The sequence below is a fragment of the Babylonia areolata genome, chromosome 9, assembly GCF_041734735.1.
Source record: "Babylonia areolata isolate BAREFJ2019XMU chromosome 9, ASM4173473v1, whole genome shotgun sequence".
Taxonomy (NCBI): domain Eukaryota; kingdom Metazoa; phylum Mollusca; class Gastropoda; order Neogastropoda; family Buccinidae; genus Babylonia; species Babylonia areolata.
The window spans coordinates 13,583,256-13,605,311 of NC_134884.1; the positions used below are offsets into that span (position 1 = coordinate 13,583,256).

General features: G+C 43.9%; 1 protein-coding gene and 1 pseudogene across 1 annotated transcript; one reads left to right on the forward strand and one right to left on the reverse strand.

Annotated features, from left to right (window-relative positions):
* Positions 1 to 2,656, reverse strand: LOC143285956 (uncharacterized; annotated as a pseudogene).
* A 2,552-nt stretch (positions 2,657 to 5,208) lies between these two features.
* On the forward strand, positions 5,209 to 21,128 carry LOC143285957 (glutathione synthetase-like). The gene is made up of 12 exons (XM_076593407.1): positions 5,209 to 5,302; positions 5,646 to 5,774; positions 6,696 to 6,882; positions 9,229 to 9,304; positions 11,611 to 11,774; positions 12,630 to 12,672; positions 13,899 to 13,972; positions 15,973 to 16,137; positions 16,724 to 16,793; positions 17,562 to 17,753; positions 19,730 to 19,811; positions 20,935 to 21,128. The coding sequence occupies exons 2-12, from the start codon at positions 5,687 to 5,689 to the stop codon at positions 21,126 to 21,128; spliced, it is 1,335 nt and encodes a 444-aa protein (XP_076449522.1). The 5' UTR covers positions 5,209 to 5,302; positions 5,646 to 5,686.
* The last annotated feature ends 928 nt before the right edge of the window (positions 21,129 to 22,056 follow it).

Here is a 22,056-nt window from a genome sequence, read left to right on the forward strand (position 1 = left end):
CTAGTCATCCTGGAGGTGGGTGGGTTGGGCTCTGTGGGTGCGCAGATGACTGGTCAGGCCAATCCGCGCCCGGAAGGTTCTGACGCAGTGTGGACAGGGGATAGTGGCGGCTGTCGGGGACTTGCTGGCACTGCTTTTCCTGGCCTGTCTGCGTTGCTCTGCTGCAGCGATTCTGTTGGCCTCACAAGATTTGGCGCCTTTGTGGACAGCTGAACGCCACTTTGGTCTGTCCATTGCATTCAGCTCCCATGTGTCGTGGCTGATGTTGAAGACCTTCAGAGAAGCTTTCAGAGTGTCTTTGAAGCGCTTCGTTTGGCCTCCATATGAGCGCTTGCCATGTTAGAGTTCGCCGTACAGAAGTTTCTTGGGGAGGCGGTGGTCTGGCATGCGAACTACATGGCCTGCCCAGCGCAGCTGGGCCTGCATCAAGATGGTGTAGATGCTGGGCAAGTTTGCATGAGTGAGTACCTCTGTGTCAGGGATCTTCTCTTGCCACTTTATGCCAAGAAGTTTTCTGAGGCTGGTGGTGTGGAAGTGGTTCAGCTTTTTGGCGTGGCGTTTGTAGACCGTCCATGATTCACATCCATTGAGCAGTGCGGTGAGAACTATGGCCTTGTATACTTTGAGCTTCGTCTCCAGGGTGATGCCTCTCCTGTTCCAAACGTTCTTATGGAGTCTGCCGAAGGCAGCACTGGCTTTGGCGAGTCTGGCATTCACCTCGTCGTCGATGACAACTGTGCGAGAGAGTGTACTGCCCAGGTATGTGAACTTGTCCACCGCGTTCAGTCGTTGCCCGTTGATGAAGATGTTTGGTTCAACGTAAGGCTTTCCTGGAGCTGGCTGGTGCATCACGTCAGTCTTCTTTGTGCTGATTGTAAGGCCAAAGTTGTCACAGGCAGCAGAGAACTTGTCGACACTGTGTTGCATGTCAGCTTCGGAGGCAGCGTTGAGAGCGCAGTCATCAGCAAACAGGAAGTCGTTGACGGTGTCTGTCCTCACCTTGGTTTTTGCTTGAAGCCTCCTGAGGTTGAAGAGTGAGCCATCTGTACGGTACCTGATGCCAATGCCTACGTCAGCGTCAGCATGGCTGAAAACATGAGACTGAACAGGGTGGGGGCAAGAACACACCCTTGCTTGACTCGGTTGGAGACAGGGAATGGTTCTGAAGTCTCTCCATTGTCTTGGACTCGGACCAGCATCCCATCGTGTAGGTGCCGTATGATGGTGATGAACTTTCTGGGACATCCGTACTTCGCCATGATTCTCCAAAGGCCATCTCTGCTAACAGTATCGAAGGCCTTGGTCAGATCGACATAGGTGGAGTAAAGGTCGGCGTTCTGTTCCTGACACTTCTCCTGGAGCTGCCTGGCAGCAAACACCATGTCGATAGTCCCGCGTTCTTTCCGGAAGCCACACTGGCTCTCTGGTAGGAGACCTTGCTCAAGGTGCGCTATGAGACGGTTGAGTAGCACTCTGGCCAGAGTCTTGCCTGCGACGGACAGCAGGGATATTCCATGATGGTTGTCACAGGCCTGACGATTTCCTTTGCGCTTGTACAGGTGTATGATGGAAGCGTCTTTGACTGTGGAACTGTCTCATGCTGCCAGACGAGCTGGAACAGCTGATGAAGCTTCTCAGTCAGCGCCATACCACCTTCTTTGTAGACCTCAGCTGGAATGGAGTCTGAGCCAGGGGCTTTGCCATTGGATAGCAGACGGATAGCTTTCTGGGTCTCCTCCAAAGTTGGAATGACATCCAACGACTCACTGACTAGCACCTGGGGGAGTCGGTCGATGGCTTCATCATTGATGGTGGAAGGGCGGTTCAGTACGCTGTCAAAGTGTTCAGCCCATCTCTCAAGGATACCGTCCTTGTCAGTGATCAGGGTAGAACCATCAGCACTGAGGAGTGGAGCAGATCTAGAGGTGGTGGGACCGTAGACTTCTTTCAGGCCGTTATAGAAGTTCTTCATGTCGTTCCTGTCTGCAAAGCCCTGGATCTCATCAGCTTTGTTGCTCAACCAGGAATTCTGCATCTGCCGCAGCTTCAGCTGGATGGTGCTGCGTACGCTCTTCAGTATGTCTTTCTTTGACTGTGACTTGGGATCTTCAATGTGGGCTCTGTGGGCTTGGCGTTTGTCTTCTAGCAGCTGCTTGATCTCAGTGCAGTTCTCATCAAACCAGTCTGTGCTTCCTGACAGAAGGCCCCAGGCACTCCATGGCAGTGTTGTACACCATCTCATGCAGTGCGCCCCATGCTGCCTCCACATTCTGGTTGTCCAGCACGGTGGACTCAAGGCGTTCCTCCAGGGTGTCAGCAAAGGTCTGCTTGATGTTGCCTAGCTCCAGCTTGTTGACATTCAGGCGTTTGAGTGCTTTCATGCCCTGAGGCCGTCTCTTGGGCTAGATGCGGAGGTTGAGCTTGGAGACGATAAGGCGGTGGTCTGCCAGCACTCGGCGCCACACATGGCCCTCGTGACTCGGAAGTCCTGCCTGTCCCTGTTCCTGACGATGACAAAGTCGATGAGATGCCAATGCCCATAGCGAGGATGCATACATGACGTCCTGTTACGGGTAGGGAAGCAGAAGATGGTGTTTGTGATAACAGTGTTCAGGTCCTCATAGAACGTGTCCTTAATCTCATCCGGGTTGGTCATGGTGGGTGCGTAGGCACTGACAATGGTGGTAAACTTCTTTCCGTTGCATATAGGAAGTTTCATCGTCATCAGGCGATCGTTCACTCCTTTCGGGGGGCCAGCCAACTTGCCAACGAGGGTTGTCTTCACTGCAAAGCCAACTCCAACCTCACGTCTCTCCTCAGGTCCGCGACCACTCCAAAAGAAGGCGTAGCCTGCGCCTCGCTCACAGAGTTCGCCTTCTTCTGCCAGTCTGGTCTCACTTAAGGCAGCCATGTCGATGTTGTACCTGGCTAATTCACTCGGAATGAGTGCTGTGCGTCTCTTTGGTCTGGCTGAGTCGCCTCTGTCCAGAAGCGTACTCGCGTTCCATGTGGCAATGGTCAATGGGGTGCTCCTTGTTTTCTTCTTTCTTTCCTTTGTGTGTCGACCGCTTGAGTAGGGTCCCCGTCAGCCGCGGTATGCTGACTAGGGTGGTGTGGAGCAGGCAGTGTTTAGGGCACCTTTTCTAGCTCCTTCCTCATGCCATGGAGGTGAGCAGTGCTGTCCAGAAGAGAGCTGCTCAGTCGCTCAGGGGGCTGCCGATCTCCACCGCTGCTCCAGTCGGTGAAAAACGACCCTATGGCCTGAGCCGCCTGTGTGCAGGTCGCGGCTACGACTGCCAGTGTACCCACACCTGTCGCTTCGTCGCTCGCCTGTCGCCACAGGGCTTGGGGAAAATGATGGTATGGGATGAAGGATGACTGATGACTTGCGCAATGACTTTGTTTATAGTGAGGAGGAGTTGCGCACCATCGACCTCACTCTCTTGTCTGTATCCAGTGGCAAGGTATACATGCACAGACCAAAGTGGGTTTTCTTTCTTTCTTTGTTTTTTGTTGTTTTGTTTTTTAAATCTATGATTATGATGGCTAAACTGTGGCCTATAAAAACAAATGCCAGTTCACATCGCACATCTACGTTTACAAGAGAACAAGACCAGTACGAGCTTACTTTGGCTTACTGACATCGACCCAAATGACATTTTTGCTCACCATCAGAAACGACGTTTAGTCGAACCGATTTCTGTGTACTGGAAAAGAAACGAATCCACCTCGAACAGCCCACATCGATCAGCGATTCACTGTCAAACTGTCAAAAACAGACCTTTCAAATGTTCAAACTGTGCCTTTCTTCACCACGATTTCATGATTCACATTACTTTTCTTTGAGGGAAAAAAACAGAAGAAAAAAGGGATAGCTTGGAAGAAGAGACTTGCTCGGATATATATATATATATATATATATGAGCTTCGACTGTAAAAGCTTTCAATTTTTATTTCTTTTGATCTTTCAATCTGTTTTTAAAAAAACTCCAATAATACACATAAAAGCCTGTTCATCTGGTTTGCATTCACCGCCGTCATATGACTGCACGCTTGAAAGGTTGTGTGAAGTGAATGGGCACGCACGGTCCCTGATGTAGCTGTCGGTCGGTGAATACTACACTGTTGACATTGAGTGTCAGGCCAATGTGGGGCACTGGAAATTCGGGCATGCTCTTGTGTATGCGTGCGTGCGTGCGCGAGCATGAGGGTGTGTGTATGTGTGGGTGTGTGCGTGCGTGTGTGTGTGCGTGTAATTGTGTGGGTGTGTGTATGTGTTTGTACGTGTGTGCATACATGTGTGTGTTTCTGTATGTTTCTTTGTTGTTGCTTTTTTGTGTGTTCTTGCATGTGTATGTGTGCATGTGTCAGTGTGTTTTTTGTATTTGTGTGTATGTGTGCGCGCGCACGTGAGAGAGAATGTGTGTGTGTGTGAAAGTAATGGACGTGCGTGAATGCGCGTGCGTGCGCACGCGTGTGTGTGTGAATGCAAAAGCACAAGCACATAACCCCGCGTGTGTGTCCAAATGTGCATTGTGTGTGAGTGTGCGTTTGTGTACGCATCGAATCGCCTGCACAGGGCTTTGCAGGTACACACACACACACACACGCGCGCGCGTGCTACAAAGAATTAGTTTATTCGCTTGAACACTTCCTTTCTTTGTCTCTGTCGCTCTTTGTCTGTCTGTCTGTCTGTCTGTCTGTCTGTCTGTCTGTCTCTCATAATCATTTAAGTGCCAACAGCCGGCGTGTGAATCATTGCAATATAAGTAACAGAGTCTATTATATAAATATTTCACCCATTGCGCTGACAATGTTGTGTTGATAATGCACTTGGTTTGAACAAATCTTTGCTGTTTTGTTGTTGTTGTTGTTGTTGTTGTTGTTTGTTTGTTTTTTTTATTCTGAAGACATACCACACATGTACATATAAACAACAAAACATCTAGCTGACACGTTTTAACGTTGTTTTGAATGAGTGTTACACAAATGCATTCCTGTTGAAAGTGCGTAGTTATTCAGTTGAACGGCGAACAGGCCCTTTGAAGGGGCTTGGTGCACGTCTGGTCATGTCAAATGAAATAAATGTTGTCGCATTCAGCCTACATGCCAAGTAGAGCGTGACACAGTCGGTGTCTCTCGGATGAGCAATGTTTTCAAAAATAATGTTTCCACATTTCGAACGGTGAATTTAATACAGACAACAAACAAGTATTGAGTTTTGAGTCAAAAGTTTCCGACGTCAGTGAAAACGCTGCTGGGGCAACGTAGGGTTAAACGTGGAGTTACGAATTGTCAGCAGGTAAGTAATGTGTTCACTACAATCATTATTTCAGCTGTGTTTGGAGGCAGGCCCCACAGTGCTGGGCAGAGTCGTGTGTTCAAATCTTCCTTAATCTGGTAAGAAAAAAAAATCTCATTATTTACTGGATTCTGGTTCAAACTTTTCATGTATTTGTATTGTTTGAGAGTATCCTCTCTGTGTGCGTGCGTGCGTGTGTGTGTGTGTGTGTGTGTGTGTGTGTGTGTGTGTTTGTGTGTATGTGTGTGTATGTGTGTGTATGTGTGTGTGTGTGCGTGCGTGTGTGTGTGTGTGTGTGTGTGTGTGTGTGTGTGTGTGTGTGTGTGCAATTGTCTTTTCTCAGATCCTGAAGTATTCATCTGAAGTCATCACATCACCGCAGTCATGGCAACCTGTCTAAACAACCATCATTTAAGTAACGATCACATCAGAAGGATTCGTGAAAATGCTGCAGAATGGGCTTTAACCAACGGTGAGAGAGAGAGAGAGAGAGAGAGAGAGAGAGAGAGACAGAGACAGAGACAGAGAGAGTAGAAACTTGAAATATTTTATTGTCATTGCCTACAAAGGTCTTTGGACAAGGCGGTAATTTTTTCACGTCAACAGATTACAGTAATCTCTATGATGTAAGTTTTAAACATTGCAGTTAAACAAAGATTGGTAAAACTGTCACCATTATTATATATGTACAATGTATCACTTCATCACTTCAAAGAAAATAATAAGAAAAAGGAAATTCGACCATCCTCTCACATATATAATTTCATGTACTCCCTGCTTTCATTCCAGAACATATCAGCATTCAGTCAACTATAGTTAATTGCCCGTGGATAGCAAGTACTTGTCTTATTTTTTACGCATCTGCGACTAATGAATCTGGCAATGGATCTAAATATAATTCCATCCTCAGACGATAACACAGAAACAATGTCGTGCATTTCGGCTACACCTGCTTCAAAAAATTTACATTTCTGTCTCAGCTTATCATAAGCTTTACACTCAAACAAAAAGTGTTTGTCATCTTCAATTTGTGAAACACATGATAGGCATGGCAATTCTGCGGAAGTCCCAGGTTCAAACCATTTCTTATTTGCGTTGAAACCAAGTGTCCTCAATCGAAATCACGCATATCGTATGCTGTGCCATTTAACTGTAATGATACTTAGAAATTTTTCGGTTGAAATACGTTTTTAAATGAGAGAAAAACATTTTTTTTTGTTTCCATATGAGAGAGAGAGAGAACACACACACACACACACACACACACACACACACACACACACACACACACACACACACACACACACACACACACACACATACACACGTGCTTGCACACCGCCCCCCCCCCCACCCCACCCCCACACACACACATTGTCTCGCACTGTCTCAGGGTTGGTTTTCAAGCCAGATCAGCGTCCAGAGGCAGTGAATCAGGCAGTGTGTGCTCCGTTCACCCTGTTCCCCAGTGTTGTTCCCAGACACATGTTGCAGCAAGCCAAGGACTGCATGAAGGACTTCAACACTCTGATGTACAGAGTGGCACAGGATCATCACTTCTTGGAGCAGTCTTTGAGAAGGTCGGTCATGTCTGTTCTAGTCTGCGTCTTCGTTTTGATCAGAACATGTGTGTGTGGGGAGGGGGTAGGGGTGGGCAATGGGGGGATGTGGGGGAGTGGGGGGTGGGGGGGGTAGTGTGAAGTTTGTGCGATTCCCTGGTCATCGGAACAACAATAACAAGAAAGGCAAGGCCTTCAAGACTCACTTGTGATACACTTTTAAAAAAAAATTCCAAGCTTTTTATGTATTGAGTATAATTTCAGAATGTAATGTTTAAGATGAGAAAGATCAGTTTAAAGCAAATTAAGTCCCCTAGCATTAATTACAGAGTAATTTCCCTTTTTTTTACTATCTGCACCAAAACGTTTGCAAAATAAATAAAACTTCCATGCTTAGCAAAAGAAGTTCCTGTTTGAACAAAAAATGATAATAATGACTGCTCTTGTTGTTGGGTCAGATTATCAGATCAAAGTTTAGAGAATACAAAAAAACCCAAAAAAACATAACAGTAAATGCAGTTTGCATATAATTAGGCTTGATATTTTTTTATTTTTTGTGCCCATCCCAGAGGTGCAATATTGTTTTAAACAAGATGACTGGAAAGAACTGAATTTTTCCTATTTTTATGCCTAATTTGGTGTCAACTGACAAAGTATTTGCAGAGAAAATGTCAATTTTAAAATTTACCACGGACACACACACACACACACACACACACACACACACACACACACACACACACACGCACACACACACACACACAAACACACACAACCGAACACCGGGTTAAAACATAGACTCACTTTGTTTACACAAGTGAGTCAAAAAGGATTGGAAGAACAACGAAGTTTTTCTGTCTGAAATTTAGCAGCATTCTACAATGGCTTTCTCTAATTAAGCGTGTCACATATGCCGTCGTTTACATAAAACTGATATGCTCTTTATACATTTTTTCCCTTCCCAATAGTTCATGGCCTGTGACTCCCACGTTCACTCGAATACACAAGTCGGCTTTCACGTGCATGGCCTTTTTTGCCTCCGCAAACACCATAATCCGCTTTGTTTATACGTAAACAGCACGCTAATCTTTCATAAAACGACATCATATTGTACATGTAGAATACATTACAATACAATTAATCTTTGTTGATCCGATTTGAAATTATAAGTCCTCCCAAAGGCTCGTTACTTACGCCACACCGTCTCTCAGTCATCTCAGCCATTTCATCTTTCTCCAGCGTTGCACTTTGAATGCGTGTGTGTGTGTGTGTGTGTGTGTGTGTGTGTGTGTGTGTGTGTGTGTGTGTGTTCGTGTGTGTATGGTATGTGTGAGTGTATGAGTGTGTTTATATGTATGTGTGTGTGTGTGTGTGTGTGTGTGCGCGCGCGTGTGTGTGTGTGTGTGTGCACGTGCACGCCTAGTGTTCAAAGTAACGTTCTACACAATGAGACATATGTTACCTTACTTTTTTTCTGCTGGAAATATCAGCAATATCTGATATGAAGCCCGCTGTCTCTTTATATACTCTTCGTTTGTACATTCCACAAACAGCCCAACATACACGTTTAGATATGCATACACGTGCATGCCTCTGTCTGTCTGTCTGTCTTTCGGTTTATGTGTGTGTGTGTGTGTGTGTGTGTGTGTGTGTGTGTGTGTGTGTGTGTGTGTGTGTCTGCCTGTCTGTTTGTCTGTCTGTCCTGTGTCTGTGTGTTTAATGACAAAGCATGCTTGTATTAATTATACATGTTCTTTCCGAGCAGATTTTTTTTTCCGAGAGCTTTGTGTACATTCTTCCGGAGCGTGCTTATAACACACGAAGGTATATGTTCAACTTCTGTCACAAATTATGTAATCAACTCCAGAAACAACTGTCACTGAACATCTATTGCAGCGTTCTGTTGCTGTCAACAAAGTCATGAACAAAAGCAGGAAACAGCCCTCTCAAATATTAACGCTTCCAAATATAACATTGCTTATAATTATAATCATACAAAGTAATGGAGAATATGATATGCTTTCATTATGATATCAATGTGAAGTTATTTTCTTCTGGATTCTAATATGAAAGAGGGATGAGGAGGGTGCGTCGTGCTTTAGGGGGTTGGGGGATACTTTAGATGTGTGACTTTTTATTTATTTATTTTTTTTTTACAACGCAGTATCTGGCAAACACAAACAGTAAACGATGGTGAACAATACATTGGACTGGAGTGAGCAATCAGGATCCCGAACGATCCCCCGGGGGACCTACGGACGATTAGGGACGTTACGCCGGGTTTAAATAAAATCAGACCATCATGTAAACCGTCATGCTCATCAGGACAGTTCTCCTTGTGAAGTGAATGACTGTGTGGTGTGACAGTGTGATCCCAGTGGACCCCTTTGTGCGGAGACTGTGGGACATCTACACCACAGTGAGGACAGAGGGGGCAGCTCAGGTAGGGAGACTTCAACTCTACTCTCTTTCTGTCTGTAATTCCACGTGCGCGTGCATGTGTGTGTGTGTGTGTGTGTGTGTGTGTGTGTGTGTGTGTGTGTGTGTGTGTGCGAACAAAAGAGGAATGTAAAAGAAAGGGCAAATTAGAGCCTTTTCAAACACGTATGTTTTCGTGCGCATATGATATGTCTCTGTGTGTATTGTGTATGTAAGGGGTGGGGGGTCACCACAACTCTCTCCATTCTCTCTCCATCGCTTCGCTTTCACACACACACACACACACACACACACACACACACATATATATATATATATATATATGTGTGTGTGTGTGTGTGTGTGTGTGTGTGTGTGGATGTGTGTGTGTGTGTGTGTGTGTGTGTGTGTGTGTGTGTGTGTGTGTGTGTACAGAGAGAGAGAGATAGAGAGAGTTCACGAATCCTTTCTATCCTTTTTGTTTGTAAACGTAACCTATTTCTAAGTGACATACGATCACTGAGAGCAACATTGGGCGCTTCATCCTGAATGTGTGTCGGCTGGTTTTAGCCACTTGATCTGTGTCCAGTGACATTCAATTATTGTTCTGTTCTGTTACATTTCATTCGATATTATTCTATCCCATTTTATTCTATTCTATGATATTTCATTCGCATCTGTTCTATTTTGTTCCACTCCATTTCGAAACAGTGTTCAGTTTCAGTCTATTCTATTTCATTCTATATTATTCCATTCCAATCTATTCTGTTCCATTACAGGTTACTCCACCCCATTCTGTTCTGCCCCATTCTATTCTATTTCATTCCATATTCCTGTTATAAAAAATTAAAACAATTAAAAAAAAACACACACAGCCTAGTTGTCTTAATGATTATCGTCCCGTAGCCTTAACATCAGTCGTAATGAAAACATTTGAACGCTTGATTCTACAATTCCTAAAAACCCGCATTCCTCCATCTTTTGATCCCTTTCAGTTCGCCTGTAGAGCTAGCAGATCAGTTGAAGATGCCATTAGCATAGGTCTCTACCACGTCCTGAGACATCTCGAAAATCCTGACAGCTATGCCAGGATCCTTTTCATTGACTACAGCTCTGCGTTCAACACAATAATGCCATCAAAACTATATTTTAAACTGAAAGACCTCTCGATGTCTGAATCAATTTGTGCATGGGTCCTAAATTTTCTAAGATGCAGACCGCAAGTTGTTAAAGTTGGTGACCTCACCTCTTCCACATGCATTATCAACATAGGCACCCCACAGGGATGTGCTCTATCCCCAGAGAGGGAGCGCCCGTAAGTCTAACATGAAAGGTAGAGCACGATGCTTTGCAAATCAAACAAATATCGGCATCATTTCCAAACCAACATTGCGCAAATTTCTTCAAAACGGAACAGAGTCTCTGTGGGCTTTTCCAAGTACAATAGACTGAACAACACACTAGACGCCAAATTCTTGGCATCAGAGATCTTTTCCCATCCCTCTTGCGGCCAATCAGTGGCAGCCTCTGTGCGTGTGTGTATGTGTGTGTTTGTGTGTATGTGTGGGTCTGTGGGTTTGGTTTTTTTTAGTGCGTTTGTGCATGCGTGAGAGTGTAAGTGTACACAAGTGGCAGGAGAGTTCTGTGCATGTGTGTGTGTGTGTGTGTGAGGGGGAGGTGGGGGTGCAGGGAGGAGGTGGGGTAGAGGATGAGGTATGTGAGTGTATGCATGCCTACACTGTGGGAGCAACAGGATATTGGAACGTATATATTATATATGTGTGTGGGGTTGGGGGTGGGAGATATGGGCGTGTGTGTGTGCTTGTACAAGTAAGCGTTTATCTGTGTGTGTGTGTGTGTGTGTGTGTGTGTCTGCGTGCGTGCGCGTGCGTGCGTGCATGTGTGTGTATGTATGTATGTGTGTGTGTGTGTGCAGTGCGTGCATGTGTGTGTATGTATGTATGTGTGTGTGTGTGTGTGCAGTGCGTGCATGTGTGAGTATGCACAAGTTTTTATATTGATATGCACTTGTATGTATCCTAATTTCTACTGTATCTGTGTATGCTTTTCGATTTATGTTCGTACCTTGTTATGTACTATCATCCCCCCAGCCCCCTCCCTTTCAATATTCCTTGTGACCCCGGTATACTTGATAATAAAGACATATTCATATTATTCCATTCCAATCTATTCTGTTCCATTCTAGATTACTCCGTTTTATTCTGTGCCACTCCCTTCCATTCTATTCTGCCCCATTCCATTCTGTTTCATCCAGTTCCATTCCATTCTGTTTCATCACACTCTATTCCATTCTATCCCGTTCGACTGCAGACCATCAGTGTGGACCTGTTTCGTAACGACTTCATGATGAACATGACGGACTCTGGCACCAAGACGTCAGCCGGCGTCCCTCCCTTGCAGCTGAAGCAGGTAGAGTTCAACACCATTTCTGTTGGCTCGGCTGGCTTGGCTGGAGCCACGACGCTCCTGCACAGGTGAGACAGACAGACAGACAGAGAGAGAGAGACAGACAGACAGACAGAGACAGAGACAGAGAGAGACAGACAGAGACAGAGACAGAGCGAGTCTTGAATCGCGACATAATTATTGATTTAGCCTTTGAACCATATCAACAGAGGTTAACACATTCAGAGGTGTGGTATGAAAACAACACAGCAATGATTGACATCTTTCTGATTTGGAAAGCTTTGTAAATATAAGAGAGAGAGAGAGAGAGAGAGAGAGAGAGAGAGAGAGAGAGAGACAGAGACAGAGACAGAGACAGATGTAGTTCAATTCAACTAATGTGGTGGAGCAGTGGCGTAGTGGTAATGCACCCAACTAGGAAGTGAGTCACAAGTTCGAGTCCCATATTAAACTAACCGGTATCCCCCACTCCCCCGCCCCCTCCTGCCCCTCCGTTTAGACGTTGAGTTGTGGTATAGGTGACAGTCTTTCAGGTGAGACGACAAATCAAGGCCTCGTGTACAGCATGCACTTAGCGCACGTAAATAAAGGGTAACGAAAGGATTGTCACTGAAAAAATTATGTATAAAATCCACTTTGATAATAGACTTTTAGACAGGAAAAACATGGGTGGCGCTTTACAAGCTGAATTTCACACAGACAATTCTGTTGCGACAAAAAGTAATACAATACAGTACAATGTAGCTTATATCCCAGCTGACCGCAAAATGGTGCGGAGGCAATGTTGGTGGAAGCGCTGTTGTTACACGCTGTAGATGTATCCTTCAATGATGATGATGATAATGACACTACTACTAATACTGCAATTGCTGCTGCTGCTACAACAGTAACAACAAATTACCCCTCTTTTTTCATTCGCTTAGGTACACGCTGGACTTAGCAGGGAAGGAGTATACACGAGAAGAGGTGACGTGAAGATTTACATCTGATTGCTTTCCCGTCTGTTGATTTATTCCTTCTTCTTCTTCTTCGTCTGCGTCTGCAACTCCCACGTTCACTCGTATGTACGCTAGTGAGCTTTTACGTGTATGACCGTTTTGACCCCGCCAAGTAGTCAGCCATACTCCGCTTTCAGGGGTGTGCATGCTGGGTATGTTCTTGTTTCCATAACCCACCGAACGCTGACATGGACTGCAGGATCTTTAACGTGCGTATTTGATCTTCTGCTTGCGTATACACACGAAGGGGGTTCAGGCACATATGTTGACCTGGGAGATCGAAAAAATCTCCACCCTTTACTCACCAGACGCCGTCACCGAGATTCGAACCCAGGACCCTCAGATTGAAAGTCCAACGCTTTAACCATTCGGCTATTGCGCCCGTCGATTCATTCCAAATCTGCTCTGTCTGTGTAGCATTCATCTGCCTGTGTGATACACTACTTAACCATCTGTATGTAGCTATTCGTTTGTGCGTCCGTCTGTTCTGTGTCTGTTTCTGTCGTGGGGTGGTTTGTCCTTTGTTATCTTCCTCGATCTGAAACAATAGTGTTATCGTGTGATGATCCTGTAAAAGGTACAGGAGTTTAACTGTGAATATAGCACGGATGTCAACGTTCTGGTTTTCGGTAGTTGTGAAAGTTTGATTGAGGAATGCGTCAAACGGTGCGGACCACCATTTACAAACAGTCCTGATGACAAGTCTGCACTTTTAACCATTAATGATTCTGTGAATAAAGGGACTCGGCCGTGCTATGATGTCTTGATGGCGAAACATATTCCAAATTTAAGCAAGAAATGTTTTGATATATTTGGTAGATGTTATTTGGAACAAAATGTGGAAGTGTTATTTGGGCCAAAGTTTTTGATACACAGAATACAAGACACTGAAATGGTTCCAGATGCACATCATCCATCGAATCACGGGAACCAACATGATTCTAAGGAAATGGGCGTTGCACAAAACAGCAACTGAACCTTTTACCTTGAACTGAAGGAAAGCATTGATCACATCCATCTTTGTTGTTTTAAAGATGTTTTCACTCCTGTTCTTTTCTGGAATGAAATGGAAGAATTGCTCAAAATCAGAATGCACATATCTACTTACAGATAAGATCAAAATACACAACTCTGTTGTTTCATATTTTCGGACCAGACATGTCAAGATAAGATGTCAGAGGGAATGTTGTGCAGATGCCTGACAATGAACCAGTACTGGGGATGGCCAGAGGTCTGGTGACAGCTTGGGAACTGTACGGGAACCCGGAGTGAGTTCACATGATAATAATGACGACAATGATGATGATGATGATGATGGTGGTAGTGGTGGTGGTGGTGGTGGCGATGATTTTGAGGATGATGATGATGATGTTGATGATGATGTTGATGATGATGATGTTGATGATAAAAATGTGCATTCATATCGTGCTTACCCAGCGACTCAAACCATCTCAGTGTGTTTAACAATATACATGGAAAGAACAAAGAGACAAAGACAAGAGATTTTATTTCGGCAGTGTTAAAAAAAGGAACTTGTTGTGCTGGTGTAATTCATTGATTTCTGCACACCATCGCATGATACACAGTTCGCACAAGAACACAACCAAACCACTGCACACACAGGAAAAGGAATATGAACAATATGAAAGGCACAAACTCACTGGAAATGTTATTTCGAAATGGTAGGCTACAGTTGTTCAATATACGCACCTCTTCCATCACACAAACACACACACATGCGCGCGCGCATGGACGCACACAGGTAAATTCTTTTTTTTATTTTTAAAAAACAACAAATAAAAACAAGATAAACAAGAAAGGCAAGGCCTTCAACTTCAAGACTCACTTGTGATACACACTTAAAGAAAAAAACATACTAATAAAAACTTATTAAAATTAAAAAATTGTTTGTTGAAATGTGTTCTCTGGTGGTTATCATAATCATATACAGCTTCGCGAAAAAAAAAAAGTCTTCAATGCAGATTCGAACCACGAATGTTTGGGTCGAAAGTCTTTTTTTTCCCCACTGCGCTAACGCGGATTCAACGATGATGTTCAAAAATTATTATTTGAGCATGTTCTTTTAGGGAATGAATCGACAGTGGCAATCAAAGTCGTGACGCGGTTCAAATCATGCTGTTTTGGTATATCTCGGGCATTAAAAAAATTCTTTCATGTCCGAAGTAAAGGAGACGTTCCCATCACCTCAAAAACACTGCAATATATCCGTGATCCGTGTTCGACAAGCTTTGTCTTTCCACTCACTGAGAAACTACGCTGGACACTGTCCATTCAATTTCTTTTTTCTGTTCAATCTAGTTAATTAAGTATACACTTTAAAACATTCATATGCAGTAAACACGTTGATTATTACTTTAAAAAATTCTTTTAATTCGGCGGTAAAGGAGACGTTGCCATCCCGTCAGGGTTTGCAACACGTCAATAATAATAATATAGTTAGTGCCACTGTATGTGTTATGCCCAGAATGTGTATGTCTTTGCTTTTAATTGCGAATATTAAAAACGAGGTCATGTCTTCTCATCAAACACAACCTACCTTCCAGTTCCAGCAAGTCAGTGATAAGTGTTTTTTGAAATTTTCGGATTTCGGGCCGAACCTTAACGAAATAAAACTGTTAATGATACGGAAATACGACTTAATTCGGGAGACTTACAACCTATTGTTGATATGACTGAAAATTTTTTTTTCATCTATATCTAAGCCAAATTTGGTATTGGCAGACACAGTATATCCAGAGAAAATGGCAATGTTCAAGTTTACCACGGCCACACACACACACACACAACCGAACACCGAGTTATAACATACTCACTTTGTTTACACAAGTGAGTCAAAAACAAGAGAGGCAAGGCCTCCAAGACTCACTTGTGATGTGTATTTTATTGAACAAAGGAATAACGGAGAGAGAAATAAGAAGAAAGAAGAAGCAGCCATCCCATCAAGAAGCCTTGACGTCACTAAATTCTGACGAACACAGTGGTATTTTTTTTCTAGGACCTAATTCTAGATTACGTCACATTGTGTACTGTCTACAATTTGTCTCAGACAAGAAGCTCGTAATTTTCTTGATCAATGATTGAAACTGTGTTGGCAAAGGGGAGATATAGTTAGATGTGTGTGTGTGTGTGTGTGTGTGTGTGTGTGCGTGCGTGTGTGTGTGTGTGTGTGTCCTATTTCATTTGTCTTCTTTGTCAAATAGAGTTTCTCGCCAAAGGCTGTGTAGTGTTGCTGTGATGTGTGTTGCAGGGCCATCATTCTGTTTCTAGTTTCGGAAAAGGAGGCCAAAGTCATTGATCAACGCTGGCTGGAGTTCAAAGTTCACCAGTTGAACAGGAAAATACACGTTGTTCGTGCCACTTTTGATGATGTCCACACGAAAGGTTCCCTTGGGGAAGATAAGAAGTTTTTCTTGTGAGTTTCAGTCTGAAATATGCTGACTTTTTTTCAGTTACCTGTTTTCCTTCCTGTTGTGCTATGGCTTTCTGGTGTCTCCCCCCACCCCCAACACCCACCCCCCACCATCCCCGTTGTTCTGGGTTCTGGATTTCTTTCTTCTACATCTCTGCACATGTACTGACATAGTGTGTGTGTGTGTGTGTGTGTGTGTGTGTGTGTGTGTGTGTGTGTGTGTGTGTGTGTGTGTGTGTGTGTGTGTGTGTGTGTGTGTGTGTGTGTGTGTGTGTGTGTGTGTGTGAGTGCGTGCGTGCGTGTGAGTGTGTGGGTGGGGGGGGGGAGGTCAGGGGGTGATGGGGGAGGGGTGTGCATGTGAATGCATGCATACATACACATGTGATTGTGAGTGGTAATACATGCATGCATGCACATGTTTCCATGAGTGTGTGTGTGTGTCTGTACATGTACTTAAAATCATTCCAAAACCTGTTGGTTTGACCTACACTGCAAGCATGACACATTATGAGTGGTTGTCACAACTTGAAGGACTGCGAAAATAGGCTACCTTTCTAATGGTACCAAACTATTTATTTTTCAATTTCAGAGACCAAAGCGAGGTAGCTGTGGTGTACATGAGGACTGGTTACGGTGAAATTTCCTATACGTCTGAAAAGGCAAGCGGTTCCTTTATGTACCTCCAATATCAAAGACCAGCTACATAATTACACAGAGAAGAATGTGATTGATGAATGGAGGTGGACAATCGGAAATGTCTCCTGAGAATTCTTTCTCTCTGTCCCATGTCTTTGTCAGTAGTAAAGGTTACCTTATTAGGATCATTATCATTATTATCATTATGATTACTAGGTTATTATTTTTGTTGTTCTATCAATAATATTATCATTGTTCTAACCATTGTATCACTCAAAGACTCACATTATCCAGAGGAACCCAATATCTTTACAGAACATGGGGTTTCAAAAATCTGTGTTCAAGATAAGCACGGTTTAAAACCCCACTAATATGGTAATACAGTTTACATCTAAAAAAAAAAAAAAAAAAAAAAAAAGATTAAAAAAAAAAATCAAAACAACAGCAAGATTGATAGAGGAAACAAGGAAATACAGTTTGCAAAAGAAAAGGAAAACCATTCATTTATATAGCAAATGTTGAATGACTTGGTTTTTATTGATGTCTGAGTTCTGTTCATTGCAGTTGTGGAGATGATGACTATGGTTTAGAACCTAAACTGACAGATGAATTTGGAGTATGTTTGAAGTTATGTAAACCCTGGTTATCAGTTGGTCTGTCTGCGTGTCTGAGGTACGTTACTTATTTTTGTTTTATAGTTTTCTCCCTTTTCAGCACTGGTCAGCAACAGCATATAAACACCTCCCTCTTCCTCTCTCTCTCTCACCTTCTTACCTATGCTTTTTCTCCAGGACTGGTCAGCCCGGCTTCTGATGGAGCGGTCAAGGTCCATCAAATGTCCGACAGTCCGGTCACAGCTGAGCGGCTCCAAGAAAGTGCAGCAGGAGCTGGCCCGGCCAGGAGCCGTGGAGCGCTTCATTCAGGACCCGGCGGCCGTGCACAGGATACGGCAGACCTTTGCTGGACTCTACAGTCTGGACAAGGTGTGTGTGTGTGTGTGTGTGTGTGTGTGTGTGTGTGTGTGTGTGTGTGTGTGTGTGTGTGTGTGTGTGTGTGTGTGTGTTAGGCCATTTTGGTAAGTAAACAGAAGTGCAGTTGTTATTTTTTAATCTGAAAACTTAACAGTTACAGCATACGATGCAATATTTTCCATGCACACTGGTACTGGTGACTGTTTTTCACAGTACTATAAACTGATACGAATATGAATTGCAGTACTGACCTTGGCACCGGGCTGTCCTTGGTGAACTATTGGTGGATAATAGAACTGCTTCAGTCTGGGAAGATTGTCCTTTTTCACATTCGAAGACTGAAGGAGAAGAACATGATACTCATTCGATACAAAATCTTGCTGCAGATAGTGAACGTTTGTAGACATAGATCAGCAGTTCAAAGGTAAAAATTTGGAATTGCATTTACAATCCATACTTTGAAATAAACAACAATACTGATGGTCAAATACAAAACATACAATGTGTGAGAGACCACCAAAAAATTTAAATAAGTTATAACAGAAAAAAGAGAAACCCAAGGATCACTGTCCACCAACAACAATCAAATATTGAAATAGGAAACTAGCAATAATAATGTGTTAGTTCTGACAACACCGGAAAATACACGTCAGATACACAGAAAGTAATCTTGAGTCAACACAGTAATTACGACTTGCTTTCAACTGAGATCTCACGATGAAGAAAAGACCAATATTGGCTCAATATCGCTATAGTTTATATATATATATATATATATATATATATATATGTACCATCGTTGTAGCACATCAAACATGTTACATGTTGCACCATTTGTCGGAGGCACCAAAGAAACGAGGATGACAGGGTCTGCCACAGTGCCAGGCTGTGACCTCCGGCTGCTGTACTGCTCTCGCTGTTATCATCGGCTTAGTCCAGAACAGCCGCCGCATGGAACGCCCCAGGTTTGCCGCCAGGATGCTGGAACCCTTCCCAGTGGGATGAATGCCGTCCTTGACATGGTTGATTTTCAGCTGCTCATTTGACACAAAAGATTCACGGCTCAGTTCGAATATCTCTTTGCAGAACAATGCATTTAACAGTTGTTTTACACTCAATTCATTATTCCTTACACCAGGGACCTTGCTGATTACAATTTTAGAGTAAGAAAAAGAGCTATGGGTGTTTTTTTCTTCTTCTCTTTTTGTCGCCGAGCACGACCAACAACCATCAAAGTCAAAAGTCAAAGACGTAACTGAAGGTGACTGTTCTCTGCAATGACGTGATTTCTTCTTTGAGAGCATCAGGCCTGTGAATTGCACACGGGGTCTGTTTGAGTGTAGGTATTATAAAGTACCACTTTTAGCTTTGTCACCCTTTCAATCAGTCGCGTTTGGTTTATCATATTTTGTTCCATTGACGATGCGCTTAATTATGGAACTTAATTTACTGACCTCATCGTGCAAGCTGGAGATTTCGTCGTGACCATCCTTGATTTCTTCTGGTTGGCTGTCAATAGTGTCATCAGAGGTGGTAACGGAGGCCTTGTGGTGGGACTGGTGGCCTCTTCCGTCGACTCAGTTCATGTGCCTTCATCTGCTGTCATTTGTGCTGGATAATCTTCAGGAATATCTTCTTCTGCAGTCGCACAGGTACAGGAACTGAATCGTTTCCTCTGTGATCTTGTCGTTCGCGTCATCACAGTAGTTTTTGACAAAGATTAGCAGATGATTTCTTGTCCGTTGACTGTATCCGCCATCTTGGTGACGTATCCTCGCGCGTGCGTTTGTGTGTGTGTGTGTGTGTGTGTGTGTGTGTGTGTGTGTGTGTGTGTGTGTACGCGCACATGTCTATGTGTGTGTGTTTGTGTATGTCTTTCTGTGTGTGCGTTCGTGCGCGTACGCGTATGTTTCTCTCTAGAAGTGGAATCTAGCCTTCTAGGGCCATGCAGGGAAGATGTATGTCTTCTAAACGTCTTTTATGTCCAGGGCTGTGAAGGCGATGAAGCAGTGAAGATGGCCATCGAGTCCCCTGACAAGTTCGTCTTGAAGCCACAGAGGGAGGGAGGAGGTGAGCGTTCTGATGATTGCATGTTCCTGGTTCCTTGTCTAACATTGTTTCGGTATGATTTCTGAAGGGTAGGCTAAGTGACGTGCGGAACAGCCGAGTGATTGAAGCAATGGACTTTCGATTGGAGGGTCCTTGGTTCATCAGAAGGTCCTTGGGTCAATTCTCTGTCGCGGTACCTATTTGGTTAAGGATGGATATTTTTCCGATCTCCCAGGTCAACAGATGTGCAAAAATGCCAGTGTCTGAACACCCTTCGCTTGCAAAAGATCAAAATATAACGCTCTCGCAATGTATATCAACGTTTGGTGACTTATGGGAACAAACATACATCTAGCATACACACCCTGGAGAACCATAGGCCTCTGTGGCAACACAGCGGGGTATGAACGGTCTTACGAGAAAAAGTCCACTTGCGCATAGGAGTGAACATGGCAGCTTGCAGCCCAAGAACGCAGAAAAAGAAGTGGAAGTCAGCGAACACGTGCTAATCCATACACGCTACAGCGTCACTGGAGAAAGAAGAGCAGGGAAGTTAGGACATGTGATTCCAGTTAACTATTCACTGTTGTATTTCGCCCAGCAGACAGCTTAAGCTATGAATGATGTACATGTAAGAGTAATCCAGAAAGTGACACTGCGTTGCAGGTACATTCATGTCCATTGACAATGCTACGGTGTATAATACAATATCATTCTTTTAGTCTTCAGTTAAATTTCAGTTACTGTGAAATCTCAGCATACCATTTATGTGTTGCAGTGAGTATAAGTCTGTATGTTCGGCGTAATTAGTGTACTTTTATGATATCCACATACAAAAACAAGTGGAACACAAACATTCATTGAAGTATATGCGTGGTCATGCCTGCTATACCTTGGCATATAAAATACACAAAAAGCACTTAAGCGCGCGACCACACACTCATATACACACGCTGTGGTGATGGCTTCTTTATTTTTATTGCATGATTTCATTATTTTTATATCCGAACGTCTCGTCAGCTGTTCATACAGACCTACATGCACGTGAGTGATCAGTGTGTATGGTGCCTTGATCCGTTTTCTTATATTATTTGAAAGTGTGTGCGTGCGTGCGTGCGTGCGTGCGTGTGTGTCCTCGTTACAGGCAATAATCTCTTTGGGGAAGAGATGAAGAGCATGCTGGAGAGAAGGGGGACCACTCAGGAGCGAGAGGCCTTTATTCTGATGGAGAGGTTGTTCCCCTTGCCGGAAAAGAATTACATGATAATGGGATTGACACCGCTGGTTTTATCGGACACAGTCAGTGAACTGGGGGTGTTCGGTGTCCACATTGGGTAAGATGGACAGGTCTTTTCTGTTCACCCTCAGCCCCATTCAACTTTCACTTTGCTGTGGAAAGAAAATAATAGAATAGTCTTTTCTTACCAAGTGTACAGGGATTTCTGGTAATATTGAGGGGGAGGGGGGAACAACACATAAAAAGTACACACATGAATTTAAAATCACTCAAATACGTAGGAATTGTGTGTGTGTGTGTGTGTGTGTGTGTGTGTGTGTAGAGAGAGAGAGAGTGAGAGACGGAGAGAGATATGTTTATGCATATACAACACCCAATGTATAAAACTGCCTATTTCATGAAATGAGCAAATATGCCCATTTCATGAAATGGGCTATGTCATGTATGAGTTTTAAAATAGTATTCGCATTGCTATTGCTTAAGACGGATGTATTTTCGACAACTGCAAACTTCTCTTTATTGCAGGATGTCGCGTGCAATTTTTCAAATAAAAGTTATGGCCAACTCTCTCACGCTGTCTCACCTTTATCCAAACAAAAGCCTTGAATAAACAGATACAAAACATTTACTCCAAATACTTTTAACAAATCAGACACGATACAATGCTTAACAATTAGACACCACAAAGAAAAGTCTGTTCGTTTTCCTCTTCCACATGAGGAACACCCACAATTTTCCCTTCGTCACCCTCTTCTGTGACAGTTTGTCTTTTTTCCGGTAATACTCAGCTTAGGTGGGGGGGGTGGGGGGGTGGGGTGGGGGGATAGAAACTGGCACCACACAGTTTGCAGTTCGTTGTCCTGGAAGGTGGAGTCTGGTGTTGCACTTGGGGAAACACGTCCACCAGCGACGCTCGAGCTCCCCAGGCGGAAGACGGCCACTCAGACAGCGGGGATGAAGTCGGGTCTCCACACAGGGAGAATGGAGTTCCTTAGACAAAAACCTAGAATCTGCGGCTAAGTTCTAGTG